General features: G+C 48.1%; 1 protein-coding gene across 1 annotated transcript; it reads right to left on the bottom strand.

The window, feature by feature from the left end:
* Positions 1-1,673: 1,673 nt before the first annotated feature.
* On the bottom strand, positions 1,674-19,327 carry arhgap32a (Rho GTPase activating protein 32a). The gene is given in 23 exon segments (XM_084675151.1): positions 1,674-4,938; positions 5,160-5,237; positions 5,240-5,836; positions 6,030-6,104; positions 6,320-6,464; positions 6,562-6,779; positions 6,897-7,042; positions 7,357-7,464; positions 7,662-7,744; positions 8,088-8,232; positions 8,372-8,474; positions 8,580-8,729; positions 8,867-8,948; positions 9,132-9,209; positions 9,458-9,580; positions 9,724-9,816; positions 9,939-10,076; positions 10,231-10,317; positions 13,777-13,861; positions 14,304-14,416; positions 14,529-14,637; positions 15,636-15,749; positions 19,198-19,327. Coding segments are annotated over 22 exon segments (5,100 nt in total). The 5' UTR covers positions 15,725-15,749; positions 19,198-19,327; the 3' UTR covers positions 1,674-2,683.
* Positions 19,328-19,907: the final 580 nt, after the last annotated feature.

Raw genomic sequence — 19,907 nt, 5'->3', positions numbered from 1 at the left:
TGTCCTACCGCCCACCCTCACCTCCACCCACTCTACACCCAGGGAGAAAGCAGCTGATTGCCTCTTCTAAAACCAAGGTCGCTTCTTGAAAGGATGACAGACATTTTTTCTGATTCCTCTGTCCACGACCAAAACTCTTATTTCCCACCTCAAGCAAATGCTGTAGAAGGTTGCTCTTCCCAAGCTAAATCACTTAGCCTTTATTGTTGGTGAAGTGATTGCCAGATGGGCATTGAATTCTATAGTAGAAGAAGGGAAAAAGCCCCATACACTAACTCAGTAGAAGAAAATTGTCAAAGACAATAGACAATCGAATACAATACAAATTCACTTGTCCTCCCAATTCTCTTCAAGGCCAAGACAGAGTGTGTATGAGCTGGAGTCTCTTTTAGAGCAGAACAGGATGCCGAGCCACTAAGCAGTTGTCTGTCCCAGACAACAGTCAGAGCCATGGGACAAACATTACAGATCACCTGGCTGCTGAACGGGTCCTACTGCCTGGCACCTTCTGTTGCTACCAAGCAAGCACAGCCTGGCACCAAAATTCTTACAACGCAGCACATTTCTGCATCTGGAAAGGGCCAGCTGCTCCTGAATAATCCTCCAGGTAGGTGAGACTTTCTACCCTTTCTCATCCTTTTATTTCAGCCAAAGCCTTTTTCTTCAATGGGGAACTTGGGGGGGAAAAAAAGGACAATTCAACATCAATGTAGCAATTTTCTCCCCATTTAATTTGTCCCCTCTGAAAAGTGAGACTTTAACCTCAACCTGAAAGGTAGCATGTCCCAAATGCATCGCAGTGTCCAAAGGGCAGATGGCTGTCTGGCAGGGGCCACAATTTCCCTCCAGAAAAACTGAATAATAAATGCATATCTTGCTCTGATCCAGCACCTTCAATAGAGAAAAAGATTGCTCTCGTTGCAAAACACTTTGCTAAAAGCCCTTCTCTTTCTCAGGTCCAGTCTCCCATAAATAATTTGCCTTCAACCTTCACATGCATAAAAATTGCAACTTGTTGGTTATGAGAGAGAACAGTGAAGGCACGCCTTGAATGTCAATGGGGCGATGAATAAACAATGGCTGGCTGCTCCGGGAGCGATACTTAGCTGACAGGAGACATTTCTACAGCCCGTCAAGTCCCTGTAATTGTTTCTGCTAGAGTGCAAGGCTCCCAGTCAGCTGTGAATGGAGACCAATCAGATGGAGACATCTTTACATAATTTTCCTACATTCTCAATATACGGAGGAAAGTTATTGGTTGTTGGGAGTTCCATAGCCAGCTTATTTGTAATAGGATGACAATGGATGCTGAATTGGGACATAGGAAATGTCCCACAATGCACCCTGACATGAGTCAGGAGAAAGTGTACATTTGGATATTCTGACTGCTTTGTGTATGTCATCACAAAAAAAAGTATAGCATCTGTATACATTAGCGGATATAATAAGAAGTCCTTTGATACCTTAAATTGTTGTGTTGTTGCTGAAAAAACATGATTGACCACTTCACTGTGATACTACAGTGCCCTCCACTGGTCACTATTAACAGGACTATGGGTGTCACTTTGAAGTGACATCTTTGTTCAGATCTCCAAGACTTTAAAAGCCAATCGAGAAAACATTTAAAAATAAATAACCACTGTTATAGGATAAGATTTTATTTTCCAATCCCCTACAAAATATAAAGTAACATTAAAATGTCTTAGCAGTAATTACATTAACATTACCTTGTGTCTTTAAACAACACAATAAGACAAAGCATATAATCAAGATTTGATGTTATTAAAACTAAAACAAAGAAATGCATTGTAGGACACACCACACAAGCTGTAAAGAAAGGGTTTCCTTTTAATGGAAAGAGCACTTAATATTATCTGTTCTTTCACATTGAAAGCGTATACAGTACAACAATACAACAATCTTCAGTAGTCATGGTTCTCCTTGGTTCATTATCTATTCATAATATGAGTGTTTGTTGCGTGACTGAAAGGTGTGAGTAGATGTTTTTTTAGTATTCCCTATTGAACTTAGTAAAGAAAACCTAAGTGCTAACTAAACCAGCGCCGTCTTTAGTGGATTTGTTAGAAAAACGCAACAAAAAAGGAGCTCTATGAAGGTCTAAATTAAATATCCATCTTCGATACTGTAACCCCTTAGAAAGTGCATGTTTTAAAAGAAACCTTTAAAAATAATCGAAATCAACTACATGAGCAATAATAAATATTGGTAGACACTCTGGCTAAGAATATTATTGCTTTAACATTAACAATAAGGTACATTAAAAGGGCATTTGCTCTGGGTTAGATCATGTTAACTCATTGTTAAATGACAAAACCACCATCCGGTCCCTGTACCCCCAAACCTTTGGAGACATACTCACAAAACATGACAGCCATCCATCCATACTCAATATAAATAACACCAGCTGAGCAAATCACTAATCACTGCCACTTATCTGTGGTCTTTTTAACAGCTTATGAGAGTTTCATTTCACCCTCATATATATATATATATATATATATATATATATATATATATATATATATATATATATATATATATATATATATATATATATATATATATATATATATATATATCTAGTGAGGCAATCTAGTGAGGTATGAAAACAAAGCGGTCTGCTCTGGCACAAACAGAGTGAGGATGAGATGAGACAGGACAATCACTCAGCATAGACCCCCGCTTCTGGCCTCAGGCCCGAGTGTGGAAAAGCTCCATGGCCCAAGGCTTTCGACAGCAGTCTGTGGCTGTGAGGAGACATGCAACCATGGGCAGGGAATGGGCCAGCCAGGACTTTACCAGGCCTGGGGGCTTTGGCTTGGGAAGCTGGGTAAAACCCCTCCAGGTTGTCGTAGTGTGTTGTGTGTCTAGATTTGGTGCTCTGAGTTCTTCTGTTGGGCTGGGTGGAGAACGAGCCAGGGAGGTCTGGTTCCAGAGGGGATGTGGCGTGGTGGTGGGGGACATGACGGGGTTCCTTGATGCTCTGAGAACGCCCCGGTCTCCTGTGAACGGCAGGCTTTGCCCTGGCTGAGTGGGAGTAGCTGTTGACAGCGTTGACCATCATCACCCGCTCCTGCTCCCGCCCCCGGTTCTGGCTCCTCCCTCCCGGCTCCAAGCTCCTCAGGTTGGAGCAGCTCCTCTCTTGCAGCGAGGGGACCTTGCGTAGCTGCGGCTGGCTTCTTTGGGGCTGGGAGGGGCCCTGTCTGGACTGGCTTCTCCTGGACACACTCTCCCTCCTGGGCTGGGCTGGCTCCTCACTGGGCCAGTTAGCTCTCTGGTGTCTGGTGACATCTGGATCGGCCACCTGGTGTCCTGGAGGGTTCTGGGACGCAGCCCTCGTGTCCTGCTGGCTGTCTACCCTGTCGATGGAGAGGATGCAGGCATTCCCTGGATCTGACCTGCTCCTGGTGTGCATGATCTCTCTGCCCCTGTATTCTCTCTGGGGGAGGGGAGGGTCCAGCTGCTCATAGGGGGACATGATAGGGCCCTGACACCTCTGCCTGGTTCGGTTCTCCTGTCTGATTGGCTGATAAACTAGTCTTTCAAAGCCTTCAGGTTGGCGGGCCTCGTAGATGACTGTATCTCTGCTCTCCATCAGGACCTTCCTGTCTACAGGAGAGACCAGGTGAGAAGGGTACGGATAGTACCCAGGAGGTGCACTGTCTCTAGTGGAGCGCATGGTGTAGGACTGGCTGTGTCTGATCCGATTGGTCCGGTAAGGGTCCACATAGTAGTAGGACTCCTCCGGCGGGCTGACGTCTGCGTACGGGCTGTAACGGTACTGGACACGGCCATTCTCAAAGTAGGGCTGGACCGGAGGGAGGTCTGACTGGACGAGCCACGGGTATGGCTTTTCCTGGACGTAGAACATGGTATCTGGGGGTGCGACCTCAGTCTCGGCCAGCTGGACGCGGCTGAGCTGTGGAGCGTGGAAGGAGCGCGCCCTGCGGATGACTGGGTAGCCTACAGCTCGATCCTCCGGCCTCTGCCACTGGCCCGGCGGTCGATGCAGACCACTGGGGGACAGCTCGCTCCGGGGGGGGCCTCGGTACTGAGGGGAGGAGGGGTGGTGGCGGTCTCGCAGACCCAGAGTGCTGTACACGCCCTGGGGCCCAGCCAGGTGGAGAGGCAGGTTGTCAGGTCGGGGGTAGTGAGGTACTCCTGCGTTGTGGACCCGGTAGTGTCTGTAGGCCTCGGCCTCGGCCAGCCCCAGAGCCCTCTCCTCCTCGGGGCTGTAGCGGAGGGCAGAGGGAGGCTGAGAGGGACGTGGAAGAACCTCCTCCAAGGATTTCGGCATGGAGGCCTCGGACAGAACTGAGCGGTAGTTAAAGGCTGTGACAAAGTCAGGGTGGGTGGGGCTCGGTATGGAGCAGACCGGCTGAGGGGCGGGAGCAGACCCGGAGGGACTGTGGTAGATGGGTGCCATTTGAGGCTGAACAGGCCCCACAGCCCCTAGAGGCCTCTCTCTGGCCTCTCTCTGGCCCCTCTCTGGCCCCTCCAGGCCTGCGGACGCAACTGGACTCACAGGAGAAGTGAAGTTTCTCTCAGGGCCCTGTATTGTCTCTGGGCTGAGGTGAATAGGTAAACCATGTGCAGGGATAAAGCAGCTGTGACCGTCTGTATGAACGCTAGGCGAAGCCAACAGTGGAGCAGCTGCCGAGATTGGTGGTTCGGGGAAATCCTGAGGCAGGGCATGGAGTTGGAGGACAGAGGGTCGAGGTGTTCTGTCCTGCCTGAGCGGGGGCTCCTGTCTCTGGGGAGAGTAGCTGGGTGTCTGGGTCTGGGCGCTCCGCCTGGTGGAGCTCCGGCTGCTGGCCTTCTGGGCAGACTCGGCGAGGGCCAGGGCCAGCTGGCGGGCAGCACTCGTCATCGGAGGGTGAGGAGGAAGGACAGACACTGAACTCACAAGTCTATCTCCTGGGGGGGGATAAGACAAACAACTCTACAGTATGACAGGACAAACAATGCTATGATAAAACATGATGAGACAAGACACAGAGGCTTTGATAAGAAACTAGCTTAAAGGTAGATCGATTCTTATCAACCTCTAAAAAACGTATTTAAAAGTTCAATATGTTACCACGATGCGCAAGTTTCTAGATGATGATAAAATGCATATGATGTATTATGCGACTGACCTGGTTCTGGCAGGTTCTGTGCAGCCTGGCTGTTGTCAGTGAGGGCAGAGACCTGGCTGACGGTGCTGGGGGGGCTGGGCTCTCTCCCCCCCTCCCTGCAGCATGATGCAGCTCCCGTGGGGGGGAGGTGCAAGGGACAGGTGGGGGAGAGGGGGACGCGGCACCTTGGCAGCTCCTTGGCTGTCCGACCCGCACATCTGCCTCGACCACAGGGGGGGATTTGGAGGACTTGCGTCTGAGTTTGGGGGAGAGAGGACGCGGGGCTTTCACACGGACGGGAGTCACATCAGGGGACTGGCAGCTGCTGACGGCGTTGTTGGCGGATGAGATGGGCTCCGATTCGCTGGAAGCCCCCCCCGCGATCCTTCTCCATTTGACGCTTTCCTTCCGCTGTGGGCCGGGAAACGCGGCGGGCGGGCTGCACTGGAAGGACATGGGGTCAAAGTCCAGGGAGGACATGCCGGGGTCAGGAGGGAAGAGGTCAAGCTCCTCTTCTTGATGCCGAGGAGGGGTGCATGCCGGGCCACGGACGGTGTCAGCGCTGTTCTGAGCCTCCTCGGTCTGGTTGCTATGGAGATGGCCTTTGGCCCGGGCATGCCGCAGGTCATCCTTGAAGGCGGCGGAGAGGGCGTCGCTGGTGGAGCGAGGCCGAGAGGGGTGGTAGCTCTGAGACTCACCTGGGACAAACACACAGACACAGTTGCTATCATTGAAAGTTGGGTGATCTTACTGTCGAGCAAACAGAGAAACATTTACAGCTAAATGTGTAGTCAGTCAGTACTGCTAAATAATCAGCACATTTACACAAGACAACCATTATATCTAAATACTATACAGTATATACATAGTATACACTCGCAATTATCGTACCTTCCACATTGTGCAAAGAGGTGAGAGATTCTTCACTTTTAGCAGACCTCAGTGTTCCTCCATCTCCTCTTCCACCTGAGTAAGAGCACATCATTCAATAGAAAGATTTAATGAGAACCCTAGATGCAGCGCAAAAGACACTTTAACAGACACGTTTTCATGGTTCATTTGCACGGCCCTGATTTGAGCTATTTCTGGGAGCAGGTTGAGGAGTGCTGGGGGTGGAGGTGTGAGGGGGAAGGCAGCCTGCCGGTGGTGGGGGGAAGGCAGCCTGCCGGTGGTGGGCTGACCTGGCAGAGCCATGCTCTTGATCTCATTGGGCTCGCTGGGGTGCCTCTTCAACTTGCGCTTGGTCACGGAGGACGACTTGCCCAGGTGGAAGAAGGACAGCCAATTCCCCACAGGAGACTTCTTCCCTTTCCCTGAGTGCGCTTGCTACAGACACGACATGACACATCGTCACTATCCCTACGACAGGCACAGTTGGAGCACCACCTTTACAACAGTCTGTCTGTCACTGCGAATAGGAAACCTACCTTTCCATGGGCAGGTCAATGACGGTGTGGAACCTGCCTTGCAGAGCCCCTGGCCCCTCCCCCACCTCGATATAGTCGCTGTGGGCCAGGCAGGGGGTGGTGACCGGGGAACCCAGCTGGGCCTGGGTACGAGCCTGGGCCTCCTCCAAGGACAGCAACTTGGTAGACGGTGAGCTCACCATCAAAGACTTGGGCCTGGAGAGAGTGTTGTTGCCTGGAGGTGGAAAGATGAGCGAGCATGTTTGAAATCATAGCGCACCGCCGTGCATGACCTTCCCCCTAACAACATGCCTTTCTTCTCCTCTCAGAAGTGTGAGGAGGGCTGCCCTACCCGCATTGTCCCGTATGACAGAGTTGAGTTTGGGGCTGAAGAGCGCCTCGGTGTTGTTGAGGATGAACTCCACCACCACAGACTGGATCCGCACCTCCATGAAGGCAGCTGTCCCGCTGAAACAGGCCGACTCGATCTGCCTGGACCTGGGACACAGATCCAGATACAGCATGGCCTACTTTCTCTGAAGGATGCCTGCTGGGACATGCCCCAGTTCACCACTACACCAGAACACACAGGACTCTCGAAAGGCTACATCGAAACTCTCCAGTAAGTCAGATGTGGGATACATCTTCAGATACGATGGACAACAAACTATCACTCGGAGAGACATTCACACAGGAGAATAACAACATCAATGGGTCTGAAATAACATGACACTGTTCTTAACATACCTTGCTGGTCAATTAAATGACAAACATATACTTTTGAATAGTTTTAGTTTAGTTGAAATCGTTACCTGAGCAGGTTAGGTGCCCAGACGATGGCCAGGTTTTTTGTGTGCATGTTGGTGATGGGGCTGAACGTTGCCAGGTGGGACAGATGTCTCATGAGGAACTCCAGCGTCCTGTGGAACAGACGTTACTAAGGATCAGACTGCACAGGAACAGCTCACAGGAATGACCAGCAGGTGGCATCAAACCACCACAGTCGAACACTCATCGCGTTGGATCCCATTTCATAATGCGGGACTGCAGAGGGAATTCTTATGCGGAGCAATGCCCGTTTCGTCCATTAGGGCGCGCAGTGAGTCGGCTCACTGACCTGTAGTGGGGAGGGGGGAGCTGCTGGATGACGTTGTGGATTTTGACCAGCCTCTCCTCATCGGTGGCTGCAGACACGGCTTCCTGTGGAGACGAAAAAACAAAAAGAGGTCGCTGAGCGAGACTGATAGCGAGAGAGAGAGGGGACCGCTCTCTCCTCTACTGTCGTTCCCCCTTTTAACAGCTATCTTCACTGCACCCCTGGTGTGCTGAAAACCTTCTGCCGCTTTCCGAGGGGAGGCTTTCTCACTTGTTATTAGACGGCTTATTTCGATGCCGAAATTGGGTCACCAGAGTCCCGTGTGAACACCCCTTTTCTCTCACGGTTTATCCAGAGCTAACTGGGTCATTCAGCATACAGTACATCCAGCAGCTGGTTCATGTTTATCCAGAAACCCAGCCCGCTGCGAGGGGACCTGCTGCTTACTGAGAATCTCTCGTAGAGCTGGTAGGTGAGGAGCGGATTGGGCAGCTCTCTGAAGTACAGCTTGCACAGGGAGCCCACAGAGTGGATGTCCTGCTTGAACACGTCCCTGGTCAGGTCAGGTATCTGCTCCGAGTCAAACTCATGTCTGGGAGGAAGAAAAAACAAAAGAAAGAGAGATGAAAACCTCACGTTCCGTTCCATCAGCCTTCTTTGATAGTCAAACACTTCACACATAACTTATGGACTGTATACTGGAGGTGACTGCTAGACTGGTGGAAACTCACCTCAGTTTCTGGATGTTGGAGGAGATTCCAGAGAGGCGATACATCCCATCGACCACCCCATGCTTCTCTATGAACTCTGTACAGCTCCTTATCACCTGGGGAACTGAAGGAGACCAGGCCGTCAGAGACAGCAGTGAACACCTGTCCCCCCTCCGCAGCAGTGAGGTTAACGGAGAAGAGTAGATGCACTGCAGGGTAAGAGACTGACCCTCATGACCCGAGTTGAGGAGGTGTTCCCCCAGGTCACAGCCAAACACCCTCTCCCTGAGTATCCCACGCTGCCTCAGCTTCTGAGGGGGGGGGCGAGACTTCATGAAGGTCCTCAGGAACGTGACCAGCTTCCCGTGCTTCTTGCACACTAAGGGGACACGCACACACACACACTTTGGCATTACACGCTTCAGTCGCAGAGAGAGTTGGTCATCCATTATTGACGAGGAGCAGAGCAAAGTGGAGCTCAGTGTTCAGAGATAGAGAACAGCAGCCCCCCCCTACCTGGTTTAGGCACCGAGCTGGAGACACAAGGGGGGATCTTTTCACTTATCAGCTCCACACAGTCACAGGGGAAGAATCCAACCTGCAGAAAAAGAGAGGGAAAAAGAAAGAAATGGAGAGTAATTCTATAAGATGTGCTACAGATATGATCTGAGGGCCAGTAAGTGATAGTAAGCCTGCGCTGGGGCGTGGGGATGCAAAATATAGGTCACTAGAGTGAGGGCACTGACACATTTAAGTGATACACCCATGGAAGTAGTTTTACCTGAAAACCATGTTTCCCTCGCCACCAGCCTGTGTCTTCTTTAGGAGGCATGTCGATGACAGACACAATGTCTCCGACCTAGATAACACAAAATACAGAGAAATAGCACACAATTCTGAGTAGGAGAAGAAAAATACTGGGCTTTTCACACATGTCAAAATAAGAGAAAATGAATGTTATTTTTATCCATATTCCTGGATTTTTATTTGGGATTTCAGCAGCCGATCATAAGATTGGGATAGATAAAGAGATGAAATTGATCTTAAAGCATTCCCTAATGCCCATAATCCGCTGTGCAATAATCCCCAGATTCCTAGAGAGGTCACCTCAAAGGTCAGCTCGTCTGTGGCCTGGGCAGTGTAGCGCTTGGTGACGTGGGCGGCAGCGATGGCCGGGACGTTGATGGAGGCCTCTTCAGCCACCAGCAGATGATTCCCCTTGTTGTCGATCTGGGGCAGAAGACACAGTTTGGTAGCAGCGAAAACAGCACAGCAGGGTTAGAGAGTGGTACTGTGGTCTCTGTAAGAGTGACCACCGGGTTAAGAGAGCCGGGTAGAGGCAAGTGGAAGAACGAGAGGACAGGATAATGTACCTCCATCCATGTGAGAACCGGCCCACAGTTGATCTTGTTGTCGGCAATGACAGAGAGACGGGACAGGTATGCTGACAGCATCTGGGTCTCTGTCTGAGAGTCACACAGCCAGTCCAGATAGAAACAACCTCATCACAGAGCCAGATAAGGGACTGATGATAGTACTATATGAGGATGTTTTGATCATAACAGTGGCGGGATATCCGATGCGGTACCTCTCCTGCGTCCCTCAGTGAGTCCAGGCGAGGCAGTTCGGAGAGCTGGGAGAAACGCCGATCATAGATGCACAGGTGAAGATGTTTATCCAAAACACGGAAGTCCTCATAAGAACGCTTCACCAACCAACTCCGGCTCTGAGAAACAGAAAAAAAAAAAAAAAAAGAAGAGAGAAGGGAAAGAGGGAGAGAGGCCCTTTAGACTGGATTTAAGAAAACAGTAGCAAAATCTATTTCAAATGCTCCAGAAGCTTCCATGGCGTTAGGTATCCTGTACTGTCCTATACTGTACCTGGCAGCCTATTTGGACCAGGAAGTGCAGCTCCTTGGAGTCAAGACCACTCTTCTGCCCCTCACTCTGCTCTTCTGCAAAGGACAGCTACAGAGGAGGAGGTACAACAGGAAGAGATTAGGCTCGTCTTCAATAATGGATGAGTACAACACACAGCAACCTCTCTCTGCGTTGAACCTACTGTAGCGTACACAGAGAACATGATGTACACCTCGCCTGTCCATGCAATCGTAAAAACCTTCTCTGTGTTCAGAATGTTCTTTTTCACATCTGCAATTCCTTCTTAAGCTCAGCTCGGTTCCAGAGGGCTAAAAAGTTGTGGACACCTGCCATGAGATGGACCTGATGGGGAGGGAAGGTGGGTGGTAGGAGTCACATTCCACACTGTGACTCTGCAAGTTGGCGTGATGGAGATTCTGTTTTTACCCCCTGAAAATCCTGCAGTGGAAAATGTATAATAGATAAGGTACTGGGATAAACCCCCTGGCGGCTGGGTTGTTTTAGGTACCTCCTCCTTTCCATATCCCCCATCCCTGGACACTGTAAACTTCAACATAAGGGATGAGATCAAAGCCTCCAAAATGTTGGGGAATAAACTGACATGGAAACATCAGACTTCAAAAGGCCTGCAAGTCAAGGGAGGCTCATGCTATTTATAACTATTAACCGCTAATCTAGATACAGATGCAACGAAAGTGACCCAATTCATCCACCGGCGCTTACTAGCACTGCAAACCCAAGAGCTCTTCCATAGACATGCATGGAGTTAAGAGCTGAGTGGTGAGTTCCTGCAGACATGATGTTTAGGAGATCCCAGCATCCTGCCTGTTATTACGATAAGAGAGAAAGAATCTCTGGACAACAAGATTAGTCTGAGGAGTGATGGAGACCATGTCGCTTGAGGGTGGACTGTTAGGGGGGAAAAAACAAGACCAGAACTAATATAGTCTGGTGGTTTGAACAACGGAGAATAGTGACTTGGCTCCTGGTTAAGCTTCACAGCACTGTCAGTAGTGCAGATTCCCTCGGCCGTTTCCATCTGTCTCAAAGTCTCCATCTGTCTGCATTAAACCATATGGTACCCAACAACTCTTATTACATCTCCCCAGAACAGCTCCAACTGAAAAACATCCCCACACAGAGCAACAACTCAACCAGATAAAAACATGCTGGCGCCCATAAACTACTCAATACACACGAGAACTTAAAAAGACCAAATGAACACAGAACAGCATCACTACACACTGCAGATACCTGCCGGTCCTCACGCCCTCGATCCTGTGCTATCCCTTCCAGAGGATCTCAGCTGGAGAGGGGGAGCAGTCCTGGCTCTCCAGGCACAGCTCACTAAGCAGATCCCTGCCCACCTCTGGTAGCTGGGCTTAGCGTCGAGGAGAGAGAGTTGCCCCTACATGTGCCTTCTGCAGCAGTTGAACAGGCTCTGCTTGCCTTCCATTGAGCTTCAGGTAATAAAACGCTGTTTCGGGTGTTTGCAGCAGCTATAGACTCCACATTATGCATCCTCTGGTCTGTTATTACGTTGAGGAAGCAGAACAAATATAAATAGAAGCTTCCCGCTGATTCTATTTCCCTCCATTGCCCCTCCTTCTCTCTCTCTCTCTCTCTCTCTCTCTCTCTCTCTCTCTCTCCCTCTCCCTCTCCCTCTGTCTCTCCCTCTCTCTCTGTCTCTCTCTCATCTCCATCTCGTCCTCCTTCACTGCCCAACTCCCCCTCCCTCCCTCTCTCTACCTTCCTTCATTCTCGGGTGACTAAAGCAGCTTGTCGGTATAAGGGACAAAGCTGCACAGGCACACACTCACAGAAGCCTAACTGAAGGAGACAGACCACCATTTGAAATAGTGCCCTTTAAGAGAATGTAGGTAATCTGCAGCAAGATCAGAGTCTGTGTGTGGTGTGTGTGTATGTATGTGTGTGTGTGTGTGTATGTGTATGAGAGAGAAGGGAGGTTGCAAGAGACATGATATTCTCTCTATGCCTTTGTGTGTGTACTTTGAGGAGCATGTGAGTCATGATGAGAGGAACAACAATGACAAGGACACACACACACACAGGCACACACACACACACACACACACACACACACACACACACAGTGGGCCTATTTCCTCTCTGGGACAGGTCAAGTGATGACATCACAAAACTATCCAGTGACTGATCCTAATGTATACTGAATTTCAGAAGATACTGGAAAGCTCTCTATAATTGTGTGTGTGTGTGTGTGTGTGTGTGAGTGTCAGTGTGTGTGAACACTATGTTCTATAAGTGTGTAATGTCAGGCATGGAGGGCTTCTCCCTGGAGTGATATTTTTCTCTCAGGTCTAGCTCACCTTCCCTCTCAAGGTCACAGAGACAGCTGTGCTGTTGCAGACACACGGCCAAAGAAGCTTATGCTGTAGAGGCTAGGCCACATATTCTATAGAAGCAATGGAACACTGCCCATCAGCTCTAACACATACTACACGGAAATATACATGTACAAGCATGCAGCAGTGTATGTCATGGCATGTGAAACTCCCCTGACTGGATGGACCAATGAGCAGGGGGTGAGGTATAGATTTACTGCTGCTCTCTGCTGGCTTGCAAACAGAATTACATTGAAGTTAACCAGGCGGCAAAAAGCCACTTTCACAAATGACTGAGTCAAGTCTTCCGCTTGACTGCATCTCATTATCTCCACGGCAAACAAACTCTTACTCTTAGTCAAACTCCTGTGCTGATGGACCATCATTAGCTGAGGGAAGACTGCATTTACACAAACGCAACCTTTTAGGCCTCAAATAACCTTAGGTCAAGCTTTTATTCCTTAAACCAAAATTACAAATCCTTGGCTTTGTATCACAGCATCACTGGAGGGCATAAAGCATCTGTTGAGTTAAATTTGTCCCTTTCAGTAAGGTACTAAGAATTCTCTCCTGCCCCCTTCTGGTTCCTACAAACATCTACAGTCCAAATGTCTGGAAAGAGCACTTGGCCAGTTATGGAGGCTCCTGGGGGTGGACTGTCCAGGAACATCAGTGAAAGCTCTTTCCCTGGTGGCCAGGATGCTAATCCAACTAAGACTGTGGATCCAGGTTTAATCTGACAGGATTAGGGTGGATAGCATGGATGCTATTTAGTGGATTAGCACAAACACAGGATGAGGCCAAATAATTAAAGAGGAAAATATAATTCTAAACAGCATTTAGAATTCTGTGAAATATCCACTGGGTAGGATTTTATAATAGCGCAGTGTTACATATCAATTGGTGTTTGAGTGCTCGACTCAAATGTCAGATAAAAACGTGATTGTTTACGAGCAGTAGGTCAGGCCAGGACAAAGGGCCATCAGAATGCATCGCAACATACTGCTCATTCTATTCCTGCGTTCCATTAATAAACTCAGTAATTTGAGCAACAAATCTACTAAGTAATACATGAACGTAAGCCAAAGACAATTACCCAAACATAGCTCAGCCAGGAACAATAAGTCCTGTTCTCCATAAAATGTCTAGATGAATGGATGACTGAATGCATGAGTGTCCTCACCTGCACACTGCCAAAGTCAACAGTTTCATAGTGAAAGTGGGCACACTCTGCCAGCCTGGGAAAGTGCCCTCTGGGAAACGTCAGCCTGAACATAAATACAAAAAGTCAGTAAGCTAGCTGCTTCATCAGTATTCTAATGGCTAATATACTAAGAAAGGGAGAGCAGGGGAGAGAGCACAGAGAGAGAGAGCACACAGAGAGAGAGCACAGAGAGAGAGAGAGAACAGAGAGAGAGAGAGAGAGAGAGAGAGAGAGAGAGAGAACAGAAATAAAGGGAGAGAAACCTGGTTAAGAGTCTGAGATGAATGGAAGGTCCACAAAGAGAGATGTAGAGCAAAAGCAGCGATACACGGAGAGAACACAGACTGGTAGGAAAAACATAGAGGCATACACGGAAGAGATAGCACTAAATGACTAGTCTGCCTTTGCCTCGCCCATCATTCATTTTACAGTCCTTTCATTTTATTGCCCTGGTTTACAGCCCTGGTTTACAGCCCATAATAGCACGTTGCCGTGGGAACACCTACTTCTTCATGTTCTTGACCTTCATGCTGGCCGTGCTGACGCAAGAACGCAGGGGGGGCTCGGCAGGACGCTCCGTGACCTCATCACTCCTCGCCTGTGCCGCGTGGGTCAGACGCTATTCGATAAAAACGGAATCAGACCTGAACCACACTTGGCAGAAGTAGAACCACAAACCATGTCGATACTCAAATCAACCCCCAGACATTAAGGACCGTGTTCATTAGTACCGTGGATGGGGCTGCCTCTGAAGGCTGCTTCTCTTCTGGAACATCCGAGTCTCTGTTCCCCTCCAGGGGGGACGTGTCTTCAGCCAGGCTAGCACAGGGTACCACAGTCCTGGGAGGAGAGAGGAACGAAGGAGGGAAGAGACAGAGGGGAAGTGAACACGCATCCACACAGGGCTTTCAAAGACCTCCACCAGGGGGAGCACATGACAGGCAGTCCTATTCCCGTCATGTTTCAGGGTCTCCCATCAGGACATTGCACCACCACTGTGCCCTGACAACATTTGGTCCAAGTAACAGTGTTATGTAGACGATTGTGTAGTCAGTGTTATTAACAAATTATTGATCTAAGTAGTTAGTGTCTAATACACGAAGGAATGCACAAAGTCTATACTCAGCAAAGACAGCAGCATATCTCACAGGGTGAGAGCAAAACTACACTTACAGCCTTTGTGTGTGTTCATGTAAGCAAAGACTTCCCTTTGAGAGATTCACCAATGCAGGCCTCCCACAGGGGATAACCTGACTAAACCTGCAGCTGAAATATGAGTCAGGGCTGGGGGGAGAGAGGTATATAGAAAGAGTGAGAGAGAGAGAGAGAAAGAGAAAGCGAGAGAGACAGGGAGACAGAGAGAGGGCGGGTGGGGGTGGCAGACAGAGAGAGCGATCCATTCAGTCTAACTTATATCAGGGACAATGAGGAGGAGAGGTGGCCTCAGATTTGTCCTCCTGGTCACAGTCACAAAGGCCAAGTGATGCAGTGATTCAGCCTCATAGTTGTCCTCTGAGATCACCAGATAAGGATGGCAATATTGCCACACTAGAGAAGGGATCCTGTAGATCTAGGTGGGACAGCTCAATCTCCCTGGAGCCTGAATACAGTCTAAATTTGATGAGGACTATCATTCTCACCCGTTCAATTTGATCTTCCTGCTTTACGCTAACATTCGCCCACATCATTCCCACTCACAGATGACCTCACACAATCACATACGCACACACACACACACACACACACACAACAGACCCTGCATATGCAAGTACAGTATAATCATGAGCATCTGCAATGTCCTGATCAGCTGACGCGCTAGCTGTAAGAGACTAACTCACCCTTCAAGGACGTCACCACTTCCTGGTTCTCCCTGGAGTCCTGAGACAGCATTCCCGATCACCGCGGCAACCCCACAGCCAGCCTCCATGACACTGCCTTGCTGCAACAGCCGACTGACGAGGGAGAGGAAGAGAGAGGGAGGGAGAGGGAGGGAGGGAGGGAGGGGGCGAGAAGAGGAGAGTCAACCGTTAGAAAGAAGCATTCAGGCATTAACCCACTCTTAGCTGAAGCTCACTCTCAGTCCATTCCATTGTAATGACCTGGGGGAGTAATCGCCGGAAGAAAGAATTGGCTGAATCCTTCACCCCCGGTAGTAAATGGTATCAGAAACTCACGTCCATCAACATCACCATATACTGTAAATTAACTGAAGAAATGCAGACAGTTGACTCACATGCCTCCCTTACACACTTGTCGTGCGGCCCGCCTCCCTTCCCACATGCAGCGTTTACCCCTGCTTCTGGCACATCCTCACAACCCTGACATTCAGTGTGGAAGGCCGAACGGGACTTGCTATTTCCACATTTTCTCGTCTTGCACCGCCAAGCAGAAGCTCTTAGCCATTGATACTGGGGTAGTTTTGTCTCTTCCTTTAGAGTTTCCCACTAATCACCATGGAAATGTCTGGCATCGAGAGCGGTAGTAGATACATCAGCTCAGCCATTAGCTACTAGCATCGCCGCTCCCCTGTAAATCACTGGCCCACGGCCACGGAGCGGTGCTGACTGGGTTCTACACAGCTGCCTGACTCAGCAGAATGTGAGCCACCAGATACACAGGCCGAACCAGCCCAACTCCACTCAGGGACATTTCATCTCTCCAAAGGCTGCCGTGATCCCACGACAGGATACCCTGGGCCGACACAATCACAACAACTCGTACTGCTGGCGGGTGAAGAGTAAGGCTGTGGAGAAAGACATCATGTTACATCAGGATTGATTTTACATAGTCATTTTCAATAATGACTGGTGGGTGCAGTCATTCCCAGAAAAGCTAAAGAGGAGTTGAGAAAAAGTGTGCATTCTTATTTAGTACTAAACAGCTTCATTATGCCCCTGACATACTTCTTCACAAAGTCATCTTATATGGTAAAGCACAGGTTGGAACCTGTGAATACAGAATAATACCAATACATAAGACAAAAAACTGTAGTTATTAGCTCCTAGGAGTTGGTAGACATAAATGTTATCCTAAGTAGTGTTACTGTAGCATGTGAATCTAAAGCCTTATCACAATGTATCACAATCTTCAACATAGCCTGCATTCTTTTCCTGATAACATTTTGCATGGTACAGTGTAACATCTGACCTTGGTAATCACACTGAATAAAAAAAAAACTAAAAAACATTACATTTCAAAATGCACTACATGCTTGTCATCGTGTTCTGCATACAAAATAGTTAGGCTAGTTACTGCCAGTGTAAGGAATCAAAGTCCATTGTTTGAAACTCAAGATTACTTACTGAGTAACACTCCATTAAGAAACTTTGAATTTGAGAAGAAATGTCTGTTCCCAGCCACCAAAGAAACTCCCAAATCCTAAAGCATAAATCATCCTTATTTGAAAAGTGTTTGTCTAACAGGTCAAATCTTTCAAATAGAAAATGTGAACATCAAGTTTCGACGGCACAAATCTCCCTCCTGAACATTTCATTCATAAATGTATTTAGGCTACTTGTGATGTTAAATGACATGTGTCTTACTGTAGCTGTAAGAAATCACACATTATATGGATTTAAAAGCCAAGAATAAGTATCTGATTGTGATGACTTATCGGTTATATTTTAACTGGTTGTGTATGTACATACTGAGCTGCACAAAACATTTGTTGGCTTGACAGGGAGGATGTGTGTCTGATGTCAAGAGACAGAAGCTGCAGAGCTCTGGCTTTGACGTCTGATAGCCTACATAGTATTCCAGGAAAAGTAGGGCAGCCTACGCAATTCTGTATGCTGTTTATGAAACCTATATTAGCAGTCAAGGATTGCTGTTTAAAACCTATGCCTGCATGTTGTTATGTAAAGCAGCAATTCAACGGACCAAGCCTGTGCAGCTACCAGCACACCTCAACTAATGCATTTTGTACAGCAAATACAAGTAGGCCACAGGCGCAGATAACAAATCTGTCACAAATGGAAACCTAAAAACGGGGCCATGGTGGAGGAGGAACACTGAAATGTCTGCTGGGTGAGTCAGAGTCCAGGTGTTAACTCCTGGTGTTGCTGTGTGTTGTTCTGAAGTCGGGAGTATGGCAAGCGGACTCCACCCTTACAGTGGATCTCACCTCCCAGCAGTGGCCAGCATGGGGGAGGGGTACAAAGGGAGTGCAGGTTCTCATCAACAACAACAACAACCATGACTCCATGGGTTCAGTGAGACACACCTCCTCCTCTGAGTATCTGACTGATCCATATCGAGCTGAAGGAAACTTATTTCTCTCTCTCCGCTCTGGAATGCTGTCAATACAGCTCGGCGCGAACGGAGGAGGCCGGGGGTTGCCACGGCAACCTCCCCACATACGTCGTGACTGCGCCTCCGTTCCGAAGGGGAGCCGAGGCAGGAAGAGGAAATTAAAACCTTTAGCCGTAAACCTTTGACCATCCACCCAGACGACTGCATGCTTGTCCGCAGCTGGAGATATCTCCCCAGCTCATCCCTCTGGTGTGTGTTCACCTTGTCTTTGTCTGTGTGCGTGTACCACAGTGGACACAGCTCACGGGATTTTGTGGTTGAAGGCTAGCCTTCTACTATTTTCTTTCTCAGAGGAAAGAATCATCTGATGCTGTAATCTGCTTTAAACCTTACAGTACCAGACAGAGATTAATTTTGTTTCATCTGAATGAGGTTGTGTACATCAGTCTGTGTCCCGCTCCAGACTGTCAAGGACTAACGCAGTACCCCACACTCTCAACACAGGCCACAGACATACCGAACACACTGTGTTTCTAGTCATTGAGATAAGACACGTTCAAACGGGACCATGATCCAAAAAAAAATCAAAGATGAGTGTAAATTGTCATGATGTTTCCTCATCATGGGTTAATAGACTGCCATGGACTCACCTTTGACCTAAAAATGGAGTAAACAAGATCATCCTTGGCAAAACGAGGCTATTGGTACATTAAAAGCTATGTTGAACTAGGAGTGTTAAGAACAAACATCCGCAAATTAGTTGCTGTTTATTGAATTTAATAGCTAGAGCCTAAATTGAGTACAGGCAAACTAAGTGAACCAAAGACAAGAAATGCATGTGGACAATCGATAGCAACTCAAAATTTGTAGTGTTCCTGACATCGTAGGATGCGGCAGAGACCCCATCATAACTTATCAGGGACGTGTTGAAAATCCATGCGTTAGAGTGCATTAAATGATACTTGCGAAGATGAATGCCTACTTAAAAAACATATACACTATATATTTCGATTGTGTTACCATTCAGATATCACCGCCAATGTCTCTGAGATTATACAGAACCCAATAGTGAGGACGATGTAAAACAACGCTACGCAGCCATCGGTAGCCTTTTAAACTAGACCTTACACACGGGATGACAAAACATACCTTTAACTGCAGGAGGGATAACACGCTTCTCCCCTCTCTTTTAGAGTGATTCCTTCAGCTCACCAAGATGTGGAACTGCAAAGAAAACAGTTCTGTTCTCTCTACCATCGCACAGCGAAGTTAACTTCACGGTTGCACGAAAGTCGGAGGTATCCAGGATAGGAAAGCATGTTCACATGAGCTCCACACAGCTGATAGATCTCGTGTGCTCTGTGACTCTGCATCCGACACCGCGTGAACGAAATAATCCACGCGTGCACGCGGAAAATATAATTAATTATATTTTGGTTAAGATAATGCCACACTGTCGTTATATATCTACCAAGCCCTAGCGTTATCCACAGTAGAATAGATGGAATTGATTCTCAACAATGTTGTCTCTTGTCTTACAGTTAACTGCTTTAGCAAACATAGCTGTTTACTGTGGAAATCAGCAGATGAAACTTGCTGCAGATAATGACATCATTCCCGTGTCCATAAAAATAGCTAAGATGTCATAAGAGTTTATCAAGTTTCAGGTGTCTGTAGGCCTACTGCTTATGCATCATCTGTTTTGTTTGGTTATAGAAGGAATTTGAACATGGGTACAACGGTCGTTCTGTTGTGATTACATGCCTCATTCAAAGCAGATCGTCAGTCTCTAGTGTACCAGGTTAAGCTAGTCACCGAGTCTTCGAATGTTTTTGGTTTGAGTTAAGAGAGGGCATATT

The sequence above is a fragment of the Hypomesus nipponensis genome, chromosome 15, assembly GCF_054491055.1.
Source record: "Hypomesus nipponensis isolate SF chromosome 15, ASM5449105v1, whole genome shotgun sequence".
Lineage (NCBI taxonomy): Eukaryota > Metazoa > Chordata > Actinopteri > Osmeriformes > Osmeridae > Hypomesus > Hypomesus nipponensis.
The sequence above is the reverse complement of the archived record's forward strand: the minus strand, read 5'-3'. Positions and strand labels throughout refer to the sequence as shown.